Below are 11,172 nucleotides of genomic sequence, written 5' to 3'. Positions count from 1 at the left end.
ATGGGAGGTAAGCTTGCAGCACAGTGCCAGGCAGCTATAGGTAAAGCAAATAGGGTTTAGATTGTATTCGGAGGGGGGTCATTTATAAATCAAAAGAGGTGGTGTTAACATTGTACAGGAATTTAGTGAGGGCCACATCTAGAATATTGTGTGCAGTTTTGGTCACTACAGTTGTGGAAGGACATAGATGCCATAGAGAACGTTCATCATAGGGCTATGTGATTGATTTCGGGCCAAGCTCGACTCAGCTCTGAGGAGTGGATGAAGGAGACAGGGCTTTATTCACTAGAAAGGAGGCGGTTACGAGGAGATATGATGGAGATGTTTAAGAGAATGAAAGGTATAGATAAAATAAGTGCAGATGAATTAACTAACAGGATAGACAGTGATAGGACCAGAGGCCGTAGCCTGAGAGTAAAGAAGAGGAGAGTTAAGACTAACAAGGCAGGGGACTTTTACTCAGAGAGTAGTTGATGCATGGAATGGTCTCCCTGGGAAGGTAGTGGCAGCAGAAACAGTAGATAAGTTTCAATTGGAATTAGATTGGTACCTGGAAGTTATGGAGATGGAGTGGTGTGGGGATGTTAACAGGATTTTTTGGTAGTTTGAGCATTGATTGGTGATTGTGTGCATGTGTACGGAGTGCTATTTGTGGGGGTCTCGTCAAGGGGGGTGGTGTGGTTGATGTTGTGTGTGTTTTAACCAAGCCCATGCCCCCTCCCCTGAGAAGAAAAACAAATTACAAAAACGACAAAAACTTTTCATAAATAGATCAATTAAAAAAAAACACAAAACACTAAAATATAAATTTTGTATTTTTTTTTTCTTTTGATCTTGTGTTGATAAATTAGTGTGGTGTTAATGTTGCACAAGCATGATGGGCTGAATGGCCAACACCTGTGTCTGATTTCCTTGTGTGTTTTGTTTGTTTTTTATTCTTTTCAATTTCAGTTATTTTGAGAAAGTGTTTGACAGTGTACATAGGGAAAGTTTGTGGAGAAGACTTTACGAGTTACCACTGGAGAAAATTACAATGAGAAGCAGACAATAAGGATGTATGTTGTCACCCTCATTGTTCCTGATGGTGATTGGGTAATGAGACAGGTGATGGAAGTAAAACAGACTGGTCTCAAGTGGATGGAAGATCTTGATTATGCTGAAGACCTGTGCTTGGTATCAGAAGGGTATGACTATGTGAAAGACAAAAAGTTTTCAGGAGCGCAAAGAAGCTGGGTTTGAAGGTTTACATGGGAAAGACAGATAATGAGGTTAATACTGATAAAATGAAAGGAATAGTGTGATTTGAGGTGGAGGAAGTTGATAAGTTCATACATCTGATTATTTTGATAAACAAGGGGGGCAGTGAAAGTGATCAATTAAACAGAAATGCAAAAGCTCAAATAGTGTTTAACTCTTTATCAAAGATTTGGAATTTCAGACAAATATCACTAAAAACTGAGATGAAACTGCAATTCCAATGTCAAACTAGAACAGCACTCAGAAGAGCACATACCTTATCCAGGTTGAACAGTTTACGTTAAATTGTATCCCAATGATGGGCTGGATCTGCATCCGGACCTTAACCATCGGCTTGTTCTTGTCATCTACCCAAATCATCCGCCAAGTTTTGTCATAATCCGTCCTCAACTTTTTGAGATGTCATACTATGTATAGTTTTTTTTGGTCCTCTCGCTCAATTGTAAAGAATCACTTTAAAAATTAGAGTGTCTGGGTCCTCAACATTGAATCAATTTGTCCTTGTCACACACCCAACCTGTGCACCAAGTTTCATCTGAATCCGTCCATAACTTTTTGAGATATTGTGCTCACAGACAGAAAAAAGGGGTAAAAACATAACCTCCATTTACCTTCAGTGGTGGAGGTAATCAGTTTTACTATATGGCACAGAAACATGCAAAATGAGCAAGGAGATGAAACACAAACTGATGGCTTCCACCACAGATCTTTGAGAAGGATTCGAAAGATTTTCAGGCCAAATAAGGACAAAGGCTGGAGAAAGACATATTTTGGAACAGGCCAAATGATGAAGATAGCAATGGGTAGGACATATAATGAGAAACCAAGAGGGACATTTGATTAAAGCCATGTTTTGGACACCAGTGGGGAAAAGGAAGAGGGGGAGACAAAGAAATACATGGACAAGAATTGCTGAAAATGAACTTCGATTAGAAAGGGGAATGTACAGAGGATTGTTCAAGAATGAATGAGATTGAGGAATATTGTTGTGGCTCTATCTGCTGGAAAGCATGATGGGTCCTAAGTAAGTAAGTAAGTGTGTAAAGCTAAGAGGAAAAGAGGGGGGAGGGAGACTATCTCCTTAGAAGATACCTCAATATATTTTAGCTTTGAGGATTTGAATTGTCCCTTCCAAGTGATGTACTATTAATGTTGTGCTTCATAGAGCTTCCAACACTTCTTTCATTAGGCCAAGTATTTTGGATAGTTTCCCCCCCCCCCCCATTGTACAATCCCCAAGTGTGAAATGGATGGAGGTTATGTTTTCACTGTCTGTCTGTTTGCTTGTTTGTTTGTGAACAAAATATCTCAAAAAGTTGTCGACCGATTTGGACGAAATTTGGTGGAGAGCTTAGCTATGTGCCACCGACGAAATGATTAGATTTTGATGAAGATCCAAATCCGGATCCGAGAAATTTTTAAAAATTCTTTTTCAACATTGAGAGTTAGGGCCAAAAACAACAGATAGCAGGATATCTCAAAGTTATGGACGGATTCGGACGAAACTGGATGATTGGTGAGGTGCCAAGAACAAGCCGATTTAAATTGGAAATGTCAATGGAAAAAGTGACAGTTTTCATTTTAACAAGGGATGGTACAGCAGAATGAGTACCAAGCAATCACTCTGATGAAACGTCACAAATCAAAGTTGAAGAATGGTATGCGGTGGAGTACAATGATATCTTGTTTCTAGAGGAGGTAGTAGCTCTAGGTCACTGAAATGAGTACCGAGTCTCGGTGATGAAACCAGCAGGGAGCAATTGGAAATGGCCCATTCTACACAATGATATATTTCACCTGAGAGGGAAAACTATTGTAAAATTGGACAAACTACAGCTATTAACCATGGCCATTTCAAATTTCCTGAAAAGCTGTAGAATGTAGCACACCTGAACTTTCTATCATTAAAATTGTTTTTAAAAATTGTTGGATTTAATCTTGACAATGAGCAGACAAACCATCAACGTAAGTTACCGCCATCTTTTGCTATTTGGCAGAATCATAAATGAGTTTACATTTATTACCTTTAACCATCGCATACTTTAGTGACCAACGAATGTATTATATGTAGTATAGTAAGACCCTGACATTCGTGGGGATACATTCCTGAAAAATGCTGCGAATGTCGGGGCATTGTTTAAATGGGAAAAGGGGGGATAAGTTTTTTTATTTCATTTCATTTATTTATTTATTTTTTAAACACTTTAAGACTGGTCTCCTATATCCACCGCTGCTGATATTAATTCAGCCTTGAAATTCTTCCACAGAAACCTGCTCTCTCTCTCTCTCTCTTATGCCCAGATTAATCCCATCTCATCTTCAATCATCTTACTCATCCTCCTGCTCTAGGTTCTCTAAATCCTGTGGTGAGGCAGTTGCTTTAAAACAATTTGCATTCTCCTTTTCAAAAGCAAATCCAACCGAAGGCAACCTCAGATCATTTCACAAAGCCCACAACAAGTGTGTGTCCACTCTTGGGAGAATGAGAAAACAACATCTGTCCAATCTCAAGAATGAGCTTTCAAACTTGTCTCCCTCCTCTAAAACCTGGTGGCGTATTTTCAAGTCCATCTCTAATGAATTCTCTCCTTCCATCCCTTCCCTCACTTCAAATGGCACCTCACAGAGGATGCCCAGTTAGCGTCTTGCTTTGAAGGCCAACTTTAAAATGTGGCTTGCCCGAGAGATCATGGCTGAGAGTGAGACCCACAAATTTTAGTGACTGAATCTCTTCAAGAGGGTTGTTGAGAAAGTAGATGGGAGGGTTTGCAATACCGTTGTTTTGGATAGAATGAGTGAGAACACTGCCTTGGGGCACTCCAGCCTTGACGAGGAGAGGAGATTAAAGGGTTCCGTTGAGAGCCACACGTTTACTACGAGAGTGGTGGCAGTCAGCAATCCAAGAATGGAGTTGGTCTTGGATTCCATAGATAGAGTGTTTGGAGAGCAAGGCAGGATGCCAGACTGTATCAAAAGCTCGAGATGTCCAGAGAGATGGCCCTGATCTCTTGTCTCATATTGAGGGCCTCCATCCATTGTTGGGAGAGTAGAACCGGCATGTCCAAGGTGGAGTGACCAGGTCTGAATCTGAAATGATCATCTAAGAAGAGGAATGATTTTATGTCAACTGTGGTGATTGATTCCATGACCTTGCTGATGACTGGAAGCAAGCTAATTGATCTGTTCTTAAGGGAATCTGTTTTTGCACCTTTTTATGTAATCCTTTGATGTTGGCTGATTTCCAAGCAGATGGAAGATGACTAATGGGTTAATGACAGGGTGAAAAGGGTCATGAGAGGAAGTGCAAGAGCAGCACAGCAGGTGTTTAGGACACGTGAGCTGATGCCATCCGGTCCAGTTGCAGAGTCAGTCGAAGATTGCCGAAACTTTTCCGCTGTTTCATGTGCAAAAGGCACAGAATTCAGGAGCAGTTGGGCATGACTGGGAAGAGTGGGTACAGAGAGGGAGGAGTTCCGGAGAATATTTTGAAGCAAACGCAGAATTGATGCATTTGGTCTTCTCACGAGCGGAGTCGGCAGTGGTACCATTTGAAGTGAGGAAGGGGAGCATACTCCAGGGATGGACTTTACAAGGTGCCATCAGGTTCTAGAGGGGGGAGACAAGTTTGAAAGCTCATTCTTGAGGATGAACAGATGGTGTTTTCTGGCTCTTTTGTTTTTTTACACACACATCTGTCTTTTTTTTTGTTTGTTTTGCCCTGATAAATTCCTTTCCCGAATTTTTCAAGTTTTTCTTTTTGTCATGGATTTGTCACTTTTTTTCTTCTTCTTTTTCTTGCTAGTTCTCAGTGGAATATTTTCAGATTAATTTTGAACACAAAAGTTTTTTTTTTTTTTTCCTCTTTCATTCATCCCAGCTTTTTTTTTTTATACAAGATCATGGCTCATAGAATAGCAAGGTGATTGAGGGTATGAACTGACAGTGGGCAGCTGGGCAATAGTTGGGAATGAACAAATGAAAAGAGAGAAGGGTATGAAACACTGCAATATTCAAGAAAGGGGGTTAAGTTCAGAAGGTTTAATCTGGGGGGTAGGGGGGGGGTATAAAGATTCTGGGTAAGGAAAGGGGGTGACATGACATGATGGTATATCGACTGCTTTGAAACCTGAGATAGAAGAGTGGGATGGGTTAGTCCCAATTCTAGGTCTTTCTCTTTTATTTTATACTGGCAAATCCAACCCATTGCTTCGCTGATGGGAATATTAAGTGGGGGGGGGGGTTTGAGAAGGGGTGGGGGAGTGAGTAAGGGGGAGCGAGGAGTGGTGAGAGATGGGTCCATCTGGACATAACCACCATCTGGACACGTCCAGAGACTACCACCTTCCGGAAATAACTACTGTCCAGACACATATGGAGATAACCACTGTCCAGATACGTCAAGTGAAGGGAGTGCAAGGTAAAGCAGTGTAAGGGTAGGGTCCTTCCAGACATAGCCACTGTCTGGAGATAACCACCGTCCCGTCACATCCGAAGATAACCTCCGTTTGGATGCGTGCTTTGCTGGAGTGAGGATGGGACAGAGGATGGAGTAGTGAGTGTAGTGGGCTTAGGGGAGTTAGCAGAGAAGAGAATATGTTGTACTTTATGAACACACACACACACACACACACACACACACACACACACACACACACACACACACACACATACACACAATTGTCATGTGACTGGTGGAAAAAAATTTGGCTCTGTAATTGAGAAAACACATTAATATGTCTATGTATTAAACTTCTGGATGTTTTCTTCTTTTTTAACCGATCCTTAAAAAAAAAAGAAACAAGTAATAATTTAAGTGTTGTACTTGAATAATGTGTGGGGTATCGTGTTCTATGAACTCTTATTTACGTCATTAAAACTGTTTGTTTTAATAATTGGATTTAATCTTGACAATGAGCGGCGATGGACAGAACCCCCGGGACTAATACGTATCAGTGGACTATGAGGGAGAGTCAGAGACAAATTTGCCCTCATTCTTCTACAAGCCGAGATTTTGTATCTTAAAAATAAAAATGATCGAGCCTGCGCCATTTTGCAACCCAACACAAAAATCACATTTATATCAACAATAACACAACATAAAATCCAACACGTGTTGCAACATACTTTGGCTCCCAAGCAAACAGTGAGCCATTTAGTGAACGAGCAAGCAAGCTGTAATCCTGTGGTCATTTACCTTCTTGGCACAACTCGCCAGATTGCCATCTGTGACCCCTGACAAGCAGCCAGGGTCCTTGTGCCCCTTGGGGAAAGTAAAATGGTTTGCTGAAACCAAAGATTGCTCAACAATGAAAGGGAGACAGACCCCTCCAAGGCTTAGAACCAAGTCTATGCAGCAACACAGAGCAACCGGAATCTGTTCCAAAAAAAATGGCAAATAATTCACCTTCTCCGGTTCAGAAAAGATTTTGGCCTCACCAAGAGATATAGCTCTGCACTGATGCGAAAAGCTGACTCGCCTTAAAGACAACATTTCAACAAAAATCCAGATGAACAGAAGAGGTGCAAAATAGACAATCTGGCACATAGAGGAAGAGACGGTCCTCCATTGCAAAGTGTATTCCACACATAAGGCATTGGGGATGCAGGTGGGGGGTTGAGTTGGGAAGTGTTTCAAGATTAAATGGAAAAGGCAAAACTATCTTCAAAAGTGGAGATGGTCTCACTTAAAAAGATCACCTCAGTAGATTCTATATGTAAATGAAGCAGAATGCTGCTATCTTTTCTCAACTGTTTATTATTTTTCCACAGCAAACATGAGCAAGCTGGCAATGGAGGAGGATTACTGGAATTCATCCAAAGTGAAAGGCTTTGATTTTGGTGATGACATCGGGCAGGTGGGAACCTTTTCTTTCATTCCTATTTTTTTTTTTTTATTGTTTTTTTCCGAATGGCATGGCATGTTTATGGCCAAGTGTTTCATCCCTTACTGTGCAAATATAGCCCTGAACTCATTGTAGGAATGTTTGCTGATGGCATTTATCTTCACAGCTCACAGAGACCAAAAGGACAATGGGAAGAATGCACATCGATTTTGACGATGATTTGGTGAGCTGCGTAGATATGGATGTTATCGATTGGAGCGAAAATGTCATAAAAGGTGGGACTCGAATCTGGAACAAAACGAGATTGTTATCTTAACTTGAATGTATATGCAGTTTATTGTTGAGGAAAAGGAATTCAAGGAAACAAGCTGTTAGATTATGATGATGAACAAATCGTATTATTAGATTATGGTTTTGGGTTTTTTTTCTGGTTTTGGTCAAACTTGGCACAAGCACAGTGCACAACGGCATGCACTTGCACCTAACTTTATTATTCAAAAGATTAGGAACAAAATCCTTGTGCAAAGTGTTTAATGTAATCGTATTATTAGCCTCCGTTGGACTTTGTCCAAAGCGGGGGCTTCTGGATTTGGTCTCAATTTTCGTGTCCGCCCACAACCGTATCTCGACACGTACAGGACGGACCGATTTTTATTTGTACTTGGCACAAAGACAACACATGATGGTATACATATGCATGTCTTTTTTTTTTTTTCTCCATTGATCCAAGATGGCCGACTGGCTGCCATTTTAGTTATAAAAACAAACCCGATGTCGAACACGTCCTCAGCTATTTCTCGAACATGCATTTTTTGATGTTGTTCAATCTTGGCAGACGGATAACAAGTGATGGCTTACATATGCATGCCCATTTTTTTTTTTTTTCGACAACAGATCCAATATGGCCAACTGGCAGCCATTTTGGTTGTAGAAAAAAAAAACCCCAAAAACGGTGTCACACACGTCCTCAACCATTTATCGAACATTCATTTACTGATGGTTGTTCAAACTTGGCACACAGATAATGAATGATTATTTACATAAGCATGTCATTGTTTTTTTTCCAGATCAGAAGCAAGATGGCCGACTGGCGGCCATTTTAGTTGTAAAAGGCATGACGTTGAACACGTCCTCAACCATTTCTTGGGCATGCATTTACCGATGTTGCAAGAAAAAGTACCTGTCCCCAGTGACGGGAAAAGTTTAAGTTGATCTATCAATTTAAATTATTTCATGGATTTAACAAAAGTCAATTGTGTTCCACTCTTGGGTTCACTCAGAGCCAAATGTCTGAACTACTGATATGGCCCATCACAAAATGGTGGTGCAACATCGCACTGCGGTGATTCATTTAGTTTAAAAAGAAGACAAAATATCCGACTTGCGAAATAAAATTTGGCATCAACATTTTTCATTCATGCCTGTTCTCCCATCAATTCAAAAGTGAATGGTGAGCTTTTCAAATGCAACGCAATCAGCGGCCACTGTAAAAAGGAGACACAAACGTACAGACAGTCACCACGATTCGCAATATATTGATGCGGGCTGGAGATCCGGTGGCAAACGACCACGAGGTGGGGGACGTTACGTCATCTCCCACCAGACTCTAGAATTGTAGGCCGTCGCTCCGGATAACTCCGTGACGCGGCGGGTGGCTTAACCAACCGTGGACGCCAATACCTCCACCGCGTAGCTTCGGGTCTTTTTGTCCAGAACTAATTTACCTAATTAATCACACGGTGTCGTCTACCGGGGAACCACGCCCTCGGCACATCTTGCTTGAACCGGTTCGGTGCAGTCGAGCAGAACTGCCAAAGCCGTGCCGGCTAGGATGAGCAGCTTAACGGGAACAAAGACCCGGATAAAACTCAGATCCGAACCATGCTGCACCAATGACGGAAAAGACGAAAACTAACTGGAAACATTTCTACAATAATTTATTTATAATAAACGAGAAAATTTATGTGGCACAGAAACAGGTCTATTGGAGTGTTATGCAGGGAAAGAAAGAAGATGTAGTGTGACAATTTACAGCAACTTACAAAGAAGACAGAGCAGACTTACATAGGAATTATACAGGCAAGATTTACAATGATCAAAAACACTTATACAGTTTCTACTTATTAGACTGGCGCCACACACTCAGACACGCACTCGGACAAAATAAACCCAGTTGAAAGCAAAGGGCTTTTGCAGCCAGGGAGGGAGGAGGGCTGAGGTCGCAGTTCTTTTGAGTACCTGAGTCTCAGGGAAAGGAATGCTCCATGGTGCGGCACCTGCCAACGGTTGTGCTGTCAGGGCCACAGTCGCCTGTGTGGAGTTCGGGTCCATGGAGGAGCTCGAGTGGGCCGGGACCAGTAGCCGGGCTGTCGGGGTGAGACGTGAGCAGAGCCAAGCAGCGGGAACCCCTTCGTTTCCAACCAACTCCGACCTCCAAGTACTCACTAACGAATTCTCCGACCCCCGGTCGACTGAACGAGTGACCCCCCCCCCCCGGCCGACTGAACGAGCGACCCTCCCCCCCCCCCGGCCGACTGAACGAGCGACCCTCCCCCCCCCGGCCGACTGAACGAGCGACCCTCCCCCCCCCCGGCCGACCTGAACGAGCGACCCTCCCCCCCCGGCCGACTGAACGAGCGACCCTCCCCCCCGGCCGACTGAACGAGCGACCCTCCCCCCCCGGCCGACTGAACGAGCGACCCCCCCCCCGGCCGACTGAACGAGCGACCCCCCCGGCCGACTGAACGAGCGACCCCCCGGCCGACTGAACGAGCGACCCCCCCCGGCCGACTGAACGAGCGACCCCCCCCCCCTGGCCGACTGAACGAGCGACCCCCCCCTCCCCCCGGCCAACTGAACACTGAGGATGGTGTCATGGTTTCTAAACCTCCCTCAGCGGGGCGGGGCCTCGGCCAGACACTGGCGAAGCCCGCCCGCTCCACGCGTGTGGACTCGTCAAAGAGTTGGAGCATTTGGAGAAGCCGAATTGGAACTGCGACAGCGAAGATTCTGTCTCCGAAAAACGAACCTCCAGAGACAACTGGTGGACCGTGGTACGTTGTTGCCAGCGAACCGAAGGCTGCAAGCGCTCTGGTACTGTGGATCGCAATGGAGGATGGGATATAAAGATTTTTACCCTAACTAAAAAACATCACAACGCACCCCTTCGATATCCCTCTACACATATACTTAAAGGCATAACTGACTTGGGACACCTGTATGTTGTATGCGTACGGTTCCTAGAACCATAACAATATAATAGATGACTTCCCTTCCAAGGAATTTCAATACAGGGAGAGAGAGACTGTTTAGCCCATCAAGCCTGCACAATGATTGCCAATCTATGATGGGTTTTTTATTTTCAGAGTTGAGGCTTGTGGAAGAGCTTGAACACTGAACAGATCAGGACAAAAGGAACAGTCAAGAGTGGGGGGGGGGGCGACACCAACACACCAACTGCAGAGTTTAAGGACAAAATTGAGAGAGACTTGGACAAGCAATGGGGTGGGGAGGAATGGATGGACATGAGGAAAGTTCTTCCCTCCCCTACCCCCCCCCACCCAACCCTCCTTATCCCCTCCTCTCTTCCCCACTCCTCCCTCACATCCCTCTCCCACCTCTCTCGTTGAGCGTCAAGCAAGGAAGCGACACATGCCATATTTAGTCTTTCCTATAACTCATCACTTGGCCAGTGCTTGAAATGATATATTCCTCGACTCTTAACGAGTTACCACATCGAGTCCACCGATAATTAAATTGATGCTTACTTTGTACCTCTTTGAAGTTGATTATGAAACGTTATTTTAGGTCACAATGTGGAATGGAGGTTCCGCTTTAATTGAATGACCGCCTTGCACTGCAACCTTTGTTCAAAGACTTTCAGTATAATGCTACTGTTAACAACACTGACATGGTTTGTTAACCTCTGCCATTGAAGATGGATGGAGGTTACTGTTTTCACCCCTTTGTTTGTTTGTTTCTTTGTGAACAGTATTATGGAAAAACTCCTCGACGGATTTCGACGAAACTTGGTGGGGGGGATTAGGTACGGTCCAAGGATCATGCCATTGGA

The 11,172-nt window shown here is 43.5% G+C and overlaps 1 protein-coding gene across 5 annotated transcripts in view; it reads left to right on the top strand.

Moving 5' to 3' along the window:
* VIPAS39 (VPS33B interacting protein, apical-basolateral polarity regulator, spe-39 homolog) overlaps positions 1-11,172 on the top strand; it is a 71,988-nt gene that overhangs the window by 9,504 nt on the left and 51,312 nt on the right. For all 5 annotated transcript variants that reach the window (XM_085869475.1, XM_085869477.1, XM_085869474.1 and 2 more), the window contains exons 2-3: positions 7,027-7,112; positions 7,267-7,375. In XM_085869475.1, coding sequence (XP_085725601.1) covers positions 7,032-7,112; positions 7,267-7,375 — 190 coding nt within the window. In that variant the 5' untranslated portion in view covers positions 7,027-7,031. The remainder of the gene's footprint in view (positions 1-7,026; positions 7,113-7,266; positions 7,376-11,172) is intronic.

The sequence above is a fragment of the Eptatretus burgeri genome, chromosome 2, assembly GCF_056783735.1.
Source record: "Eptatretus burgeri isolate ZD-2024b chromosome 2, Ebu_testis_v1, whole genome shotgun sequence".
Taxonomy (NCBI): domain Eukaryota; kingdom Metazoa; phylum Chordata; class Myxini; order Myxiniformes; family Myxinidae; genus Eptatretus; species Eptatretus burgeri.
Note: the sequence above shows the minus strand (reverse complement) of the source record. Positions and strands in the feature narration are given on the sequence as shown.